The sequence below is a fragment of the Falco peregrinus genome, chromosome 1 (assembly GCF_023634155.1).
Source record: "Falco peregrinus isolate bFalPer1 chromosome 1, bFalPer1.pri, whole genome shotgun sequence".
Lineage (NCBI taxonomy): Eukaryota > Metazoa > Chordata > Aves > Falconiformes > Falconidae > Falco > Falco peregrinus.
The window spans coordinates 50,114,721-50,131,748 of record NC_073721.1 but is presented as its reverse complement, the minus strand read 5'-3'; the positions used below and the strand labels follow the sequence as shown (position 1 = coordinate 50,131,748).

General features: G+C 54.1%; 1 protein-coding gene across 4 annotated transcripts in view; it reads left to right on the top strand.

Moving 5' to 3' along the window:
• Window positions 1-17,028, top strand: part of PLPP7 (phospholipid phosphatase 7 (inactive)) — a 24,647-nt gene extending 7,619 nt beyond the window's left edge. For 2 of the 4 annotated variants that reach the window (XM_055807899.1, XM_055807892.1), the window contains exons 3-4: window positions 3,327-3,696; window positions 16,171-17,028. In XM_055807899.1, coding sequence (XP_055663874.1) covers window positions 3,327-3,696; window positions 16,171-16,535 — 735 coding nt within the window. In that variant the 3' untranslated portion in view covers window positions 16,536-17,028. Of the gene's footprint in view, window positions 1-982; window positions 3,697-16,170 lie in introns of all 4 variants that reach the window. The other 2 variants (XM_005231205.4, XR_008747752.1) reach the window with 2 other exon arrangements.

The window sequence follows — 17,028 nt, the reverse complement described above, 5'->3', positions numbered from 1 at the left end:
TTTGCCTTTAGAAGAATCCCACCCAGGAAGACTGCAGGTTTGCTCACAGACGCTCTGCCACTGCTAGGGGCTAGGGTGCACCAAAGCTGCCACTGAATTGCAGAGAAATGGGATGTTGCTGTCCCTCCTGTCCCACCCACCTCTCCAGTGTGGTCAGTGTGGCCGTGCTGGCTGCTGATGCCGTGCGTGGCTGCAGGTCTATGGGGAAATGTGCCGGCAGCCCCCAGCCCCAGGGGCCGAAGTCCCATGCGCAGACAGGGGTGGGCAGGCAGGCAGGGAGCACAGGCAGGGCCGAGCGAACTGGGCACGTGGAACATGCCAGATTCGTCTGTCCAAATTTGTCTGTCTGGGCATCCTCCCAGGTGCTTCAATGACCCTGTGGATCAGGTGTCAGGTCTGGAATAGCCCTGCTGGAGCAGGGAGCCTGTCTACAGGTTTAGCGGGGATATTTATAAACCCCCAGTTGTGTGGCTGTTCTGCGAGCGGCGCAGCAGGACGGTGCTGCCATGGCCCCACTGTGGGGAGCTGGGATGTTTCCCTCCCGGGCTCGGTTTCTCCAGCTGGGACCAGCAGTGACAGCCTGTCTGGCTGCAGGAGAGACCAAATCGTTTTCCTTAACCGCTGCGCTTTTTCGAGGGGTTTGCTGGCCCTGCATCCATGCTGTGCTGCCCTTCTCGCTCCGTCCCCTTCCCGCTGGGACTTGTGCTGGGTGCGAGGCCGGATTCTCACAGGGAGACTGGGGCAGCTCTGTGTGTAAGGCAGAGAAATTCCCTCATGTCAGTGTCAGCAGCAGAGACAGGCACCAGATTATATTAACTCCCAGGGCTTTCAAGGTATTTTTTCCCCGTGACAGCTCCTGAGGAACATGCTCAGTAATAGCTCAGCATCCCCGGCACAGCGGCTGGACAGGCGGGAGAGATGAGTCTCCCTGTTCCTGCAGGCTCCCAGCCACCAGCGCTTTTAACCCTCTGTTTGCAAAGAGCTCCGCAGAGCAGCAGCCCTGCACGGAGTGAGAGCAGGAGGGAGGCCATCCATCCATCCATCCATCCATCCATCCATCCCTCTGGGAGGTGACGGCTACAGCCAAGTGAAAGCGGTGACGACGGTTATCTCGGGTATCTCCCCGCCTGGTGTCAGGTAGGCTGAGATTTTCCACATGCCTGGGAGCCAGGCGGCGGGATGAGGTCCGGCAGATAGGGACAGGGTGCTGACTTCCCCGATAGCGTGAGAATGCTGTGGCTCAGCGGGGGATCAGAGGGGAGCCAGTGGGTGTCGGTGATGTGGCAGCATCTGTGCGTGCTCCTGGGCTGCTGCAGCCCAAAATGGTGCCTGAGCTTAACGGGGTTGTGGTTTTTGGGGTGGGTGGGGGTCTGACGGGAGAACGAGCTGTTTCTCCAGCTGGGATCATCATCGCAGACTAAGAGTAGGTTCCTGGAGGGTGTGATTCAGAAATAAATTGATGTATATTATTTTCCTTTGAGGAACGGAAATATGAGCATAGCCCAGGAGCAGGGGCTGCCCGAGACCTCTGGCACTTGCTTGGCCCAGCACTGCTCTTGCCTCTGGCCGCCTGTCGGCCAGCTGGGCACAGGCTGGATGCATGGGTCGCCCAGAGGATTTTGAGGACTGTGGAAAAAAAGTGCAAAGAGTGCAATTTTTTTTTTATTATCTTAGAATGCCAAGAACCACCTTATGTTTAGCACTTAAGCTCTCCAGTACATTTTGGACGAGACTTTTGAAGATACCTGGATGCCTGATTCCCAGGGTTACCTGTACGAATACTGACCTCTGTGACTGGACATTTGTGTAGGTAAATGTCCGTGGCATCACAAGATGTGCCTGTTCTGCTCCTCAGTGCGATGTTCATCTTCACTTCTCTGCCCATGGAGGGTTTCCAGCCTATTTCCATAGGAATAATCCAGTTCCTTGAGCGTGTGGATGGTGTGGAGCCACGACAGCCCATTGCCCAGGGAAGGCAACGGGGCGATGGCAGTGCAGGTGGATATGGAAGTTCAGGGACTGCAGCAAGATCATTCAGGTCTGTAAACTGGAGCGGCGAGCACGGACGGGACGTTCTGAAGGGCTCGGTGGTGAGCAGTGAGTGGAGGATTCTCGGAGGGGTTTGCCCCAGCTGCGGTGGGGTGTGGGGAGGCAGGTGACAGCAGCCGTGCACGGACAGAGTGATGGAGCACAATGTGCTGTGGCAGGAGGGATGGCAGGTCCTCCCTGTCCTCTGCAGGAGGGCTCCCCAGAGCCTGGCCTGAGCCTTCCTCCGCCCCTTCCTGCGATGCCTGCGCTGGTACCTGTGCTGCTGCGGGGACGCAGGCACCGCCTGTCACCTGCTTTCAGCGTGGGATGCACGTTGCTGGATGACACGGCAGGAACGTGCGGTATTGAGGCCACGCTCAGCGCCGGGGGCAGGAGGATGGGAATTCATTAGTGGCGCCGTGTCTTTTTTAATCAGGAGGCAGGTGATGCTCCTCCTTGGTCCTGGAACAGGGTGAGTGATGGAAGGTGCTACAGGGATGCACCCTGTGCGGGGAGGGCGGGTGGGGCTGGTGGTGTTTGAAAGGTTTCCATACCAGGGAGAGGAAGGTGGTATTAGGGGTGCCCTAGCAAGGGGTGGGATGTGCAGAACGGACAAATCAAGAAGATACCCTGGGAGACCCCCACTGGGGGAACCCCCCGCGCAACACCCAGCCATGTAGCTTGCAATGCTGGGTGGCACAGCCCACCTAGGAGCAGCACCAGCTGCCGGGGGGTGGGGTGGGGGAGGGGGGGGGCAGTGATCTCCTCCAGCTCTGACTCTGTCCTCTTGAAATATGACTTGCCAGGCAAAAAACTACATTTCCCAGTTTCCCTTGCAGCCCAGGGGAATAAGCAATTGGAAGATTTAAATAGACCAGGCCAGAAGCAACCAACCTTTGGCACAACGCTTTTCCCTCCTCTTCTTCCAATCTATTGGCTGTTTAACCTTTTTCCCTGGCACTGAGTGGCTGCCAAGCCTGGCATTAATTTTCCTTCCAAGCTTGCTAGGCCCACGAAGTAAACAGCCATGTGCATTCCTTACTCTATATTTAACAGCTGCAGTCTGTGCTGGGGGCAACTGCAACAGAGGGGAACCTTCGTAGCTTCCCAAATTCACAGCTCGTGAGGGTGGGAGTGGGGAAGCTTTCTGCAGGGAGAAGAGGAATTTCTCTCCTTCCCAGTATTTGCAAAGCAGGTTGCATTAAAGGGAGACTGCAATGCCAGCATCCCAGCCGCGGTCCAGGGCGAGAGACAGGAACAATGTCCTCAACAGGGCTGAGTTCCTCTCCCTAAATCAGCCCTTGAAGGGGAACCAGGAGAGCAGGAGCTCCGGCAGAAAGCAGAGCGGCCAGGCCGGAGCGGCTGGTGCCCAGAACAGCAACCCCAAGGAGCGCAGGCAGTCGCAGCAGCTGCCCGAAGAGGACTGCATGCAGCTCAACCCCTCCTTCAAGGGAATCGCCTTCAACTCCCTGCTGGCCATCGATATCTGCATGTCCAAGAGGCTGGGAGTGTGTGCCAACAGAGCCTCCTCCTGGGGTGGTGCCCGCTCCATGATCAACCTCCTGGGGATAACGGGGCACGGCATCCCCTGGATTGCGGGTACGCTCATCTGCCTGGTGAAGAGCAGCACGCTGGCCGGCCAAGAGGTCCTCATGAACCTGCTGCTAGGTGAGTGTCAAACCTCCCTTCCCACCGGGAAAGCCCAGCCCTGGTCACAAGGGACAGCGGCACTGGGACTCCTCCTCTGGCTGCTCCCAGCCACGGATGTGGTCAGGAAACGGGGAGTGACCTTTGGGTGAATGCTGCACTTACTGGCTGTCTCAGTCCTGGGTACCATGGGTGATGGGTGCAGCAAAAAGTTACCTGAGAGGGATGGAGTAATCCTGGTAGCTGGTGACAGCCATGGAGTAGGGGCAGGTCCCCGGTCCTGCATGGGGCAGGGTTGTCCAGTCAAACCAAGAAAAGGTCTGTGATGTGCAGGTGGATACCAGCAGCAGTGTCTATTGTTTAATCTGCCTTGGTGGTTTGATAAGTGGGGAAAACATGAAGTTTTTAATCTTTGGTATCTTGATCAATTCCTGAGGATATCCTTGAGGAAAAAAAGATTTCCATCCCCTCACCACCTTCTTGAACAGCCCCTGGCTCCACATCTCAGCCACCGCGTGATGGAGTCCTGTCTCCTTCCCTGCTGCAGTTTGATCTCGCATCCTCCTTCCCTTGAGGACTTTCTTGCTGCTGTCCCCATTTCCATGTACTAATTTGACCCAGAGGCTGCACAGGTGGGCTGGGATCTCTCTGGCTTTCTTGCTAGTCCTTTCTCGTGCAGTGGTCAGTGTCCTTGTTTCTGGAGGTTGGAATGTGTCAAAGGAGTTGCCTTCCCAGTTGAGCAGAGCCCATCCCACCCGTGTGGACCCATGTCCCACCAGCGACCAGGCTGAGCTCTAGGCATGACTTGCCTCAGATCCTGACCTCAACCCACCCTGGCCATGTCTACGCGAGGACCTTGCTCTCCTCTTCTGCCTTTGGCATGGGGCCCAGTTATCGTATTTTTTCCTTGTGACTAATTACAGTCTCATCTGGCTGTGAGCCACCCTGGTGCTTCACCCACCCCAAAAACACAGCCGTCAGAGCTCCCACTTTTGGTTGGTAAGAGAAACTGAAAACACTGGATTTAGGCCTTTGCTTCTCAGGGAGCCTTTTGGGGGGACATAGGGACATTTTATTTCAGAGGCACCTCAGGAAAGGCCGCAAGGACCGACTGCAGCATGATATTGCTCTGCAACATGGCCCTGGTTTGTTTTTTTAACAAGTTCATCCTTCAGAGGTGGTGAAGATTGCGCTGAACTGGCTTGACAAGCACAGTGGTTGTCTTTTCTCCCCTCTGCCTTTGAAAGAGGCTGTCCTCGTGCTGTGACATCTAATGAAGGGAGGCCATCACGGGGAAGAAGCCAGAATAGCATCGGCGTGATGCAGAGCTTGCCAACGTCAGCAGTTCTTCCAGGGGCTCCTCGGTGCGCTGGGTCAACTTCTCACTGAGAAAAGAAGCTCCACTTAAAAGGGCACGAGGATGAAATAGTGGGTGACTAACATCAACCGGCACAGTTTCCAGGTGTCTCTTGACCCGAGAGCCTTTGATGGTTTTAGAGCCTGAAAACTGACCTCTTTGACTCCAAAATATTTGAGACCCTTATACAGAGCTAATGCCACCTTTGGCTAAAACCCGGAAAGGTTTTCTCGCCCTTCTGTTGCCGTGTGAGGAGGCCAAATATAAAGCCACCTCTGGGTCGTGCTAAAACTTTGAGTATCGGGCGGTCGCCAGGAGAGCTCAGCCCTGCACCATTACCTGCATCTCCAGGTCTCCCGAGCAAAAATGTGGTGCCTGGGGACAACTCGGGTGCCTTCTGAAGTCAGGCTTCCTTGCCTAGATACACTACTGCCATCCCTCTTCTTTGCTCAGCAAGAAAGAAAATAGTTAAATTGTTTGAAGGACTAGTTGACAGTGTTGGCTTGACAGATCATCGGTCTGGCAGCCTCCAAAGAGCTCCGCTTTGCCCTCCGAGGAGCCAGCACTGACTGGTGGGACAGGCCACGGTGCCCTGAGACTCTTGTCAGAGCTCCCTCAGCAGGACTGGTGTCACCCCACAGAGCAGATCTCTGCTGTGCGTGTGGCCTTGGTTTGATATTTAAGATTGCAGGCAGAAACTCTGAATATCCGAGTAGCTGCTGCTGTGATACCTGCGTTGCTGGTGGAGGAAGGAACCTGGCTGGGGACCATGGGGCTGGTGGACCTGGACAGGTCCCATGAGAAGTGGGCTGCTGTGGGGGTAGGAAGGGCACAGCGTGACTGCTGCATCGGCATCCTTGGCCCTTCTTGCTGCTGTTTTTCTGTGGTTCAAATCCATCAGAATGTGGTGTGAAGCCCTCCTGGGTAGGGACATGTCAAAGGGAAGGGAACCTCCTGGTGCTTCCCCAGGTCTGCTGGGAAGAGGGAAGCAGGGAAGCTGGGGTTATCTATGGTACCCCTTCCTCACCTCCCTGGCTTTCCTCCCTTCCCCCTGCTTGCTGAGTTTGATACATCAAGCAGAATTTCTGATGCAGTCTCTGGGCAGGGAGCCAGCCCATCATAGAGCACTTGTTTAGGATTTGCAATCAGGCTTTCAAGGCGAGGAGACAGGAGACTGCTGAAATGGGACCGGGAACCTGGCAGGAGCACCACTGCGGATGGAGGGGGGGCACTTGCGCCTGAGGAGCTCTTGGCAGGAGCTTTGCCAACACATGGGGGAGCATTTTGGGTGAGGGGCTCTGACCCAGGGATGCTCCGTCCATCCCAACTGCAGATGTTGATTAGCAACCCCAAGCAATGTTTTCCCTCCATGTTTGTCATCTGTGATGGAATTTATTGATTCTCCGTCTCATCGTAATCTTTTCCAGCGAATGCCAAACAGCCAGAGAAGCACGCTTACAGCTGGTTACTGAAAAGATGGAAGAAATCAGCTATCTGTGCCCACTGTAAAAAGCCCTCTGCCAGAATGTGTTTTCAGGAAGACTATCTCAGCATTGCCAGCCCTGGCTGTTGAAGAGTCAGGAAGAAAGTCTGCCCCCCCCCCGCCCCCCCCCCCCCCCCCCCCCCCCCCCCCCCGCCAAATTGAGAAAATCATAACTCGGGAAACCCACTGGGTTTTAGAGTTCATTTTATTTGTCTGCCAGTGCTGGAACTTTTAGGACAGTTCCAGATTATCTCTGCAATCACAAGGACTTTATGAAAACTGAGGTGCTTCAAAAATCATTTGAACGTGGCAGTTGGGCATTCAAGGGGAAAACATATAAAACTTCCACTAAAATTCCCAGATCTGCTTCAGCACCAGACAGAAACTCCATTAAACCCTGGGGGAAGCAGTACCTCAGTTTCTGGTTCTGATCCATCTGGTGAGGATGTGGATCCAAATTTAGTGATTCATTGACTGCAAAGCCAGCAAAGAACATTTGGATCATTGATCTAACCCACGGCAAAATACAGGCTGTAGCACATCCCTTAATTTATTCCTGTTCAATTTGTTAAGGGAAAAAACCCAAACACTCAAACTGATGTACAATTACAAGTGAGGGTGAACTTGTCAGAACCATTTCTGTATTACTGCAGTGGTAGGTATTCTCACAAGCGCCTTGCTCTTAGTTTGACTCTTCCCTTCATTGCGACTGCATACCCTTGTCTCTTCAGCTGAATTTCTCTTTTAGCCAACATCTCTTCTGCCTTTCAATATTTTGGATAGTGCTCAAGTCATTTTTCACCTCCTATTTATTAAGCTAATCAGATTGATCTTGTTAGACTGATGGTCTTTCCAGGTCCAGGCACTTTCTTACTGCGATGGGGATGGAATACGGTCAGCTTTTGATGGGGACGGGATACGGTCAGCTTTTGATGGCAATGGGATACGGTCAGCTACCCAAAGCGGTCGCTCCAGTGAAGTCCACCTATTGTGTTTAGAGCCAAATTGCCACCTCGTTTAGTTATCTGCAGTCCGGCTGCACGCCTTCACTGTCAGAAGGTAGCTGCTTGCTTAACCCTTGCACATAAAATAGGTATTTGTGCTGGATTTGAAACACCAGCCGTTAACAGGCTCTGCTTTGGCCATGGCGTTCTGAAGTAGGTATTCAGCCCAGGAGGAGGGAAAGCCCTGGTCGTCTCTGGCTGCTGCCTCAGTGACAGTAGTCCCAGTCCCCGGCCGTCCCCCGGCTGGCTCTGCATCCTACTTCTGAGGGGCAGGTTGGCTCGTTGGTGCTGTCACTAAGCATTTATTGCCATCAAGCAAAGCAGTGCCGCGGGGTGCGGACGTATGGTTGTGAGCGGCGTGGCAGGCTGAGGGTGGGTGGCTTGCCGCAGCAGGAGGAGAGGAGGGGAACCCGGGGACGCTTTGCTCCTGGAGGTCAGCAAGAGGCAGTTGTTGCTCTCTCCAGCCTTCTCCCTGAACGCTGACCTGGCTTTAGGCTGGCTGGGAGTTAAGCCGTGATGTTCTGAGGCATAGTCCCCTGCAGACCTGTGACTTTATCCTAAGCCATACATATATTTATTTAAAAATACATATGAATATTTATATATACATAGATATGGCCAGGACTCTGCAGTCCCACCCCAGCAGCTTCCAAAGCAAGACCAAACTGGCAGGGAGGTGGTGGGTTAGGAAGGAAAGGGAGCGAGAAATGCCTTCACCAGGCCCCTCGAGACCCCACTGACCCTGCCTTAACAATGCCGAGGTGCTTCATGTGTTGTCGTGCCTTTCTTTGGAGCCTGTGTGGTGAAAATCCAGATTGTACAGCCCGCTGCTGGTAAAGGTCACTGAGTAGATTAAATGCCCAGGCAGCACAGCCAAGCTCATCCTGTCAAGCCTCGGGGCTCGGCAGCCCAGACCCGGCAGAGAGGCCAGGGAGTTCACGGCAGATGGATCAGTCCGTATGCAGTGGAGCTTGCTAAGCTGAGAGCCCCAGAGATGGTTTTGGGCCAGATGTGTCTTATTTTTTCCCCTTTCATTTTCCCACTGTGAGGCTGAGGATTTTCTGAGCTAGACAGGGCAGATGACATTTCGGCAGGGTAGGGGAGAGCGGTTCGGGAGCTGGCGCCCTGCATGAACCATCCCCTCCTTGTAAAACCTGGCACTTGGGGGAGGGTCGGCCCCTGTCCTGCTCCCCTCCCAGCCCTGCCAGTGTCCGCTGAGGTCTCAGCAAGTTTGCAGCATGTCTGCCCAGCGAGGTGGGAACGTTTAAATGCCAAGTAACCCAGCATGACTGACCCACGGTGGGTGCCAGGCAGAGGGAACAACACAGATGCCCACTCCCTGCATCCTGCACCTAGACAAAGGTCCAGCATAGCACTAAATATTCCCCTCTTCATCACATCAGGCTGTTAATCTGTCTCTGGTTGTCCTTCCCAGACACAGTAGTTAAAGATCCTGGTCCTTTGGTGGGTGCCATCCTCACGCTTCAACCCTTCACAGCTGATGAGCTCAGGCATCTCTGAACAGCAAGTGATGCCCAGCTCTCCTGGCTTCCCTGCCCCCCTTCCCTTCCTCGCCTGCTTCCTCTGTAGCAAACGCATACCGTTCACTGCAGGGCAGGCTTGCAAGCCTGCAGTGTCCCTTCAGATAAAGGACAGTCAGTGACAGGCTGGGACCCAGCTGAGTGTGGCTGGCGCAGGCAGGAGGGTATTTCCAGGGACCTGTGTAGGGTCTCTATCAGAGCCGTGGTCTGATCAGCCTCTTGGTAGTGGGCAGCATCGAGGAGCCCAGGTCCTGGCCGGCTGCTCAGTGCTGAGGATGCTGTGATCCCTGCAGCCATCAGCGTGCAGCCCTTGGGGAAACTGCAGTCAGCTGAAATCCAGCCCTCGCGCAGGGAGCAAGCAGGCAAAATGTTCCAGAGTCTGAATGCAGAGAGAAAGAGAAAAGAAGTGTGAGGGTTGTTGAATGGGAAGAGGGGGAATAAACATGGGAAATGAGTCATCCTGCTGTCTGTCACTCTGGGAACAGCTTCCCATTGCCCCTGCCTGGAGCTCGGAGGGGACAGTAGCTGTTTTGCTCAGGCAGAGCCAGCCCAGCTGGAGAAGCTGAGCCAGGCTCTGGCCCAAAGGGAGATGCCAAGCAATGGGTGAGTGTGTTTGCTTCTAACAAGCCTTGGCAGGAGCAGGGCTTGGGAAGGGGAAGGTGGAGGAGCTCTGGGCAGCAAAGTGAGTCACTGGGAGGAGTGGCGGGCAGGGAGAGCCCATTGGGTATCCTGCTCTGGGCCAGGCATGGTGGAGGATGGGGCTGGGAGAGGGGAATCAGATGAACCGTCTCTTTTTCCTCCCCTGAAGAAGATATCTTCATGTTTTCACCTGGAACACAGCTCTGGTCTTGCTCTCCGTTTCCGTCTGTACAGGGATGCTGGCAGGCATACCTTATCCAGGTCTAATGCACGGTGAGGGGTGATGGCTGGAGGCTCTCTGAGCACCACAGCATCAGTCACAATTATTATTTATTTTTTCCAGTTTGCCTTACTGAAGGCAGCGGGGTGTAAATACAGGCCTAAGCAGCACAGAGCCTGAGCAAGGAGCCCAGCGTCTGTGGGTGGGAAATGCTGTTGGTCATCAGCCCAGGGCAGTTTCCTTCCTCCAGCTCATCCTGCACGGTGCCGCTGTGCCTGTGAGTGTGGACGTGCTGATGTTACCTGCGCTGCTGCCATCGTGCACAGGGGCTTTGGGAGCTATCGAAGCCCTTCAGGGAGTGGCAGCTGAACCGTCCTGGGTGCTGCTCAGCTCATTTTCCCTGCCAGCACGAGCCCTTTTCTCTGTGCTCACCCTCACCTACGTCTCATCCCCAAGCCCTGCAGCCCCAGCCAGGCAGCCCCACGCAGTAACTGATGCTGATACACAAATTGCCCACCTCCCGGGGCACCTTATTTCCAAGGGGAGAACTCCAGGCAGCCTGTGTTTGAACTCAGGGCTGTTTCTAATCATCTAGGATATAGCGGGTCTATTTTTAGTTGTTGGTTTGTGTTTTTTTTAATTAATTGCACAATGCTGCTTTCCACCGTTTTTTCACCTCCCTGTGGCCACTTACCCCACGCTGCTGCTTGTTCAGCCAAAAAATAACCTTCCCTCAAAACACCACAGTGTCTGATTCATTGGTTCTTCAATGTGTCATGCCATCTGTGCCTTTTGTCAGCTGTTACACCTAATAGTATCACATTTGGGGAAGGAAATGGAGTAGAGGAGTTCATTTCCAGAGGAGTGGACCTCTTCCAGCTGTGGAACCAACTCCAACCAGTGGACCAACTCCACCAGCGAGAAGGTGAAGGAGCTTTTGAAACCTGCATCTTTCATTAATGTCAACTAGTCAATGCTGCAAACGACTCATTTTCCAGGTCGCGGAGCCTAATGCCTGCGGGAGATTTGGGAAGTTCAGAAGCAGTAGGGGGTGGCATGTAAGTAAAGAGAAAAATGGGAATAAATTATGAAATCTAATTATGGAGCAGAAGAAACTTTCCTGGGAAACCTTGTCCAGGGCTCACTGCTGAGTGTGTTTGGCTAATCGGGGAAATACAAGACCTCCAAAGCCAGCCTTGGCCCTACCTGTGGCCCCAGCAGCTGCAATGGGGAGCACATGCCATCTCAGCGGAGCTGGCGTGGTGTCCAGCGTGGCAGGACGCGGGTCCGAGCAGGCTGCAGGCCCTGAAGCCCAGGCAATGCGTTATTGCCAGCTTGGCTCTGCTTTAAAATGGTGCTGGGGCTGGGCAGAGCGGTTTTCCCAATGCACATCTGCTCCCACGATTGGGTGCCTCTGAGCTCAGGGGATGTGCTTGCTCTTCATTCCTGGGCATTTACCTCCCTCTTTTCCTCTCCTCGCTTGCTCAACCACCGTTCTGGGAAGCTGAGTCCAGCTTGTGGCTCTGTTTCTGTTTCTGATCTTACAGGCTGGGCTCTGGAGATCAGCCTTCTCTCATCCAAGCAGCCCCATGTGCATGAAGTCATGTGAGTCGCTGCTGCAGCAGCAGCCAAGGCCAAGGGCTTTTCTGGCTTTCTCCATTTTTCCTCCTCAGCGCTGCCCCCAGATTGTTTTCCAGCTGTGGTTTTGATAACATGTTTATATGAACACCTCAGCTGGAATCTGCCTCCGTCCCTGGAGACGCTGCCTGGCTCTGAACTGGGGCAGGTGATGCCCCCAAATGCTGCTTTACCCCATCCTCAACCTCTTCGATATCCCCCTCCATAAGGGACGGCAACAGAGATGACACCGTGCGCGCTGGGGCAGGAAGGACCTCACGGTGACAGGGGACATCTACGTGTCTCAACTTCTCTTAAATACGGGCTTTGAGGTTTGGCTTGGTTCTGCCATGATGATGCTGCAGGTTTGTCCCCCTTGCGCCCTACCTGCGCTCGGCTCGACGCTCCACTCGCCTCTCCGCTTTTAATGGGCTCCTAACATTTGGTGGTCGGAGCAAGGCAGGTAATTGTTTTCCTTTTCTTATTAATAGATATAAAACGTCTGCCCAGGGGGCTCACTTTCAGCTCATTTACTGTGCATCTGATGCCAGATGTTGGCTATTTACAATACCAAGGTGATCTCTGATGCTAAAATTGTCGCAGGCAGACAAGACTTGCTCTTTGGTTTTGTGCTTTAAGGAATATTTAGATGTTAATAGAGCTTTTTGTGATGGGATGGTTTTGCAGTGGAAATCTGGAGGATTGTTTCCCTTAACGCCGGGTCAAAGGGGAACTTCTGGATCTTTTTCAGAAAAATGTGAAAGGAGCGATGGACCAGAGCTAATCTTTTCTTTGCTCTTTTGAATCCAATGCTACCTGGATTTTACATCCAGCACTACCTCTGTTTTAAATCTACCTGGATCTGGGGGAAGGGCATGATGAAAAAACGCTTAAAAGTAAAATTTCTTGCTCATCTCGTCCCTCGGTCAGGTGGCACTCTGCCACCTCTGCTACGCCAATGACAGCCCTGTCTGTCTGTCTCCAGAGAGCAGCGCTGCGTAAGTGCAGGCTGGTAAATCAGCTGCAGGCTCCCTTCTGATCTCCTCCAGCCTTCGGGTTTGCATGTCTCTGTTAGGGACAGGGGAAGGGCACACCGAAGGTGACGATACCAGTTTGCAGGTGGCTGGGGCTGTGCTGGCAAGTGCAAGGCTAAGGGGCTACCGATACAGCCACTTTGGTAGCCAGCAGGCACCTTTCCCGGTGCAGACACCCACCTGCAGCTGGACCCACCAAGGATACCTATAAGAAAGTTAACCCCTTTGCTGCTGCGTGATGCTAGCATGGATGTACCCGCCTGAGGGGGGAGGATTTGGTTTGCATTAAGGGGAAAAAGCAAGCGAGCCAAAGTCGCAGCGGCTATGTAGGTCAAGGAGTTGCAAGGGAATAGGGCCTGAGCTGGGGGTGCTGAGTGCCGGCACTGTCTCTGTCCCTGAAGGATGGGCCGTTGGCAGCGCTGTCAGCAGCAGTGCTGCGTGCTGATTCACTCTGGCAGCGCCTGGCCGCCAGCAGCAGCAGCAGGAGCAGGCAGGGGTGCAGCAGCTCCCTGAGGCTTCGTGGGGGCTCTGCTGAGACCCAGAGCTGGGCGAGGGCGGTGGGACCCCCCTGTGCCTTGGGGGCCAGGGCAGGGCAGGCTTCTGGGGCTGTTTCATAAATAAGTTGCTTCATGGAAGGAACAGAAAGTGCAAGGGGAAGTGACAGAAAAAGCACCAGACAGAGGGATCTTTGGTTTTTTCTTTTAACGGCAAATTAACCCCCAGTTTTAATGCTGTCATGCCTTCAGATCTTGAAATGTAGGCAAACGAGGCTTTCTGCTTTCTGTGCATCACTTGACAAAAATCAAACCTAACAGTACTGAAGGCCCATTTTATTCATCCTCTGAATGAAAGGATTATTAAAACAGCTCTTTGGCTTGTTCTCCATGCCCTGAACATCTCCATGCATACATGCCTGCATCCCTCAAGTTGCCCTGACATCACCTTTGACCGTAAAAAAATCTTGTAAGTGCAAAATACTGACGGACGATGATGAATACCATGCATCGCTAAAGCACATGATGTTTGTGCTACTGACCGATGGGCAGATTTGGTGGGCAATTGTCTGTAATGGGTTTATTGGAGACCATGGAGAAGACACTGGGGATCCTTTGGGGTGCCCAGGCTGGTTCCTGAGCCCTGGCTGGGCTCCTCAGCGATGCCATCAGCTGCTGAAGTCAGCAGCAGCAGCTTGGGCCAGAGTCTTCTCTTGGCAGCACTGGTGCATCGTCTCTCTGATGTAACTGCGCAAGCCTGGGCTCCCAAGATCACATCCCAGAGCTTCAGCTCTCGCCCGGTTCTTGTCCAGGGTGGGATGGGACTGGTGGGCAACGCAGCTGATGAGCTCTGAAAATCAGCTCCTGAAGCACTGGGAGGGGGGTCACCTTGGTGGGGTGAGGAGCCGAGCTGGGGGTGATTTAGGAAGCCTGGCATGAGCAGAGCCATATGGCCACCCAGCTGCAGCGAGGTGGCCCCGTAATGGCCAGCCAGCCCCAGCACTTTGTTGCCCTTGGTGGTTGCAAGCCCAGCTGCCGGCACTCGGCCTCAACAGGAACCCGCAGCGAGTGGCTGCTCCACGGCTCTGCAGCCTGTTTGAAATTCCTCTCTCCCTTTCTCCTTGCCAGTGAGCCCCTAAAAAAAAAAAAAAAAAAAGTATCAGCAAATCTCAAAATGCAGAGAACTGCTGTGCTGAGTGCTAGGGTCCCCCGCCGTGGGCTGCAGACCTCCCCTGCTCCCCGCCCCCCCTCCCCCATCTGCAGGTCACGGCAGGCAGCCTCTGTGCAGGGTCCCTGGCTGTCCTTGTCCTCCTGAGCCCACTGCTACTGCTCCAGGGCCGGTGGTGTGACCAGCCTCCTGGCATCCCCTGCCACCTGCAGCCTCGCCACCTCATTTCAGATGCCACCTATGAACCTTTCCTTCGTGTCAGCCTCCTGCCTCTTGGTGTGTTTAACCTGGCATCCCGCTGCTGCCGGCACCGCCGTTCCCAGCAGCGAGGAGCTGGTGCCCAGACCTTTTCCTCTGCTCCATCTCCCCTCCACAGCTCCGAGAGCCCAGGGGTGGCTCGGGCAGGACCTGGTGGGCAGGAGGTCCAGGGAGGTCCTGCTGTCCCTCTTCCCCATGCAAGATGTCCTGCAGACAAGGAAGAAAACTAGCCCTCCCATAAGGAGAGAGTTTGTTCAGGATAACTACCAGCTCCTTCCCGAAGCGATGCCGGGGGCTGGCTGCGCAGGGGTGGCACACTGTGGGAGGGCGAGCAGAGCCGCCGTGACAGTGACAGCTCGTGTTTCCCAGCTCCTGCCAGGTGCCGAGCAGGCAGGAGGAGTTGCCTGCCTTGGATGTGCCATCTCATTTCCCATCCCCGCCGCTGCCGCACTCCATCCATCCTCCTGAAACCTTGTCAGCTATCAAGGAATGGTCTTCATCAGGGCCTGGGAACCAGGCAACTGGCCCCTCGCGTTCCTGCTGAGGGAGCAGGCTGTGCTCCTGATGGTATATATTTCCTTGTCATTGCTGCGAGGAGCTGAAATCGGCACTCTAATTTGGAGGACTGGGGAAAAGCAAATGGAGGGATTAAAGAAAAACAAAATCAATGCTAGGAAATCTAAATGACAGTACCTGTCGGCTAGGGCAAAGGGGGGTGGGATGAAGAGGAGGAGGATGGAGATAAGTGCTGCTGGGTTTCACTCCCAAATTGAGACCTACAGCTGCAGTGATGATCCCTCTGCTGCCACAAGCCTGAGCTTGCGGGGGCTGGGGGGCGTGTTACCCCCCAGTCACGTTTGTGCAGGGAAGGGGGTGCATGGGGTGACTCGCAGGGAGAAAGCCACAGGGAGCAAGAGGCCAGTAGAAACAAGAAACGGCCTGCAGGTGTTCAGCACCTCGACAAAGAGGGACAGGTGGGGGGCATTTAGAAGAATGTCACCCACCCTCCGCTTCAACGCACCAAGGAGCTGTTTCTAATGCAGAAGCCCTTTTTCTTGCACGGCTTTCCCCTCGGCTCGCTGCCTCTTAGTGCTCTTCCCTTAGTGAAATCTGCTGGTGCAGCGCAACCCCCCGGGCTGGCTCTGGGCAGGAGGGAGGTGGTGGGCTTGGGGGAGGACAAGGGATGACACCAGCAAGTGCTGTGGGGCACCTTTCCTCCCACTGACTGCTCACTGCAGCCTGGGCACCCCAGCACAGAGCTGCCCCGAGCAGGGATATGTCCTTTCTGCACAGGGTTCCTAAAGCATGGGGGTAGAGACAGAAACAGAGACACCCAGGTCCGGTGGTTTGAGGGCCAGAAGAGTTTTAATTTTAGCTTTACCAGTTCCTATCTAACTCCCCAGGCAGATTGCTTGCCTCTGCGGTTTGGGTTTCTCCTCTGTGGGATGGTGGTAATGGCACTTGCCTTCTCCGTGGGTGAACTGGGAGGGTTAATTAACATTTGGGTGGTGACCTGAGGGTGGGGAGGAGCTGTGCACAGCTGAACCATGGACACCTGGCTGGAACTGAACCCAAACCTTTATTTAAAGACAGTGACAATCCTTGAATGTTCTGCCCTGAAAGCTGCCTTTGACTCTGCTTTGGTCTCTGACCTTTTCCTCCTCATCTCTTGTTTTGTAGCCCTGCTCCTGGACATCATGATTGTGGCTGGTTTGCAGAAGCTGGCCAAGCGGAAGGGCCCGTATGATGTCAACCCTGGCTTGTTGGACTACCTGACCATGGACACTTACGCCTTTCCAGCTGGGCACGCCAGCCGAGCAGCCATGCTCTCCAAGTTCTTCCTCAACCACCTGGTCTTGGCCATTCCTCTCCGGATTCTGCTGGTCCTCTGGGCCCTCTGCGTGGGCTTCTCCCGAGTCATGATCGGCCGGCACCACATCACAGATGTCCTCTCTGGCTTTGTTTTTGGCTACTTACAGTTCAGGCTGGTGGAGTTGATATGGATGTCTTCCAACACGTGTCAGATGTTGATATCCATCTGGTGAACATGGGGGACTTGACACCTTTCCACTGGAAACTAGCGGATACTTTAAGAGTCTCCCTCCCAGTATTTTCTACATGTTGTCTGTTGGAAGCAGTTGTAACTTCCACGAGTAGTGGCGTTTTTTAATGTTGCTTCCCCACCTGGGGGAAAAAAAATATATGTTTATTACAATGGATTGGGTTTTAGCAGTCAAGGGCCGTACCTGTGTTTTGGCCCTATTCTCAAGCTATGTTTGGACAGCAACTTAATTAAGCTTTACGGGTCAGAGAAATGAGCTACATGTCTGCCTAGTTTAGGGGGTTCACATTGGCACCTTGAGATGTCTTCAGGATGGGCAGCGCCTGAAAGCTTCCTGAGAACATCTTCATTAACTTTTTTGAGGCTAAATGATTTTGGCCACAGTGCTTTTTCTTTTTGTAAGCCCAGCAGTTGTGTCTTGTACAGAGTCAGGACACTGCCGGCACTTCACAGATAATAAATAATCGTAAAAATCC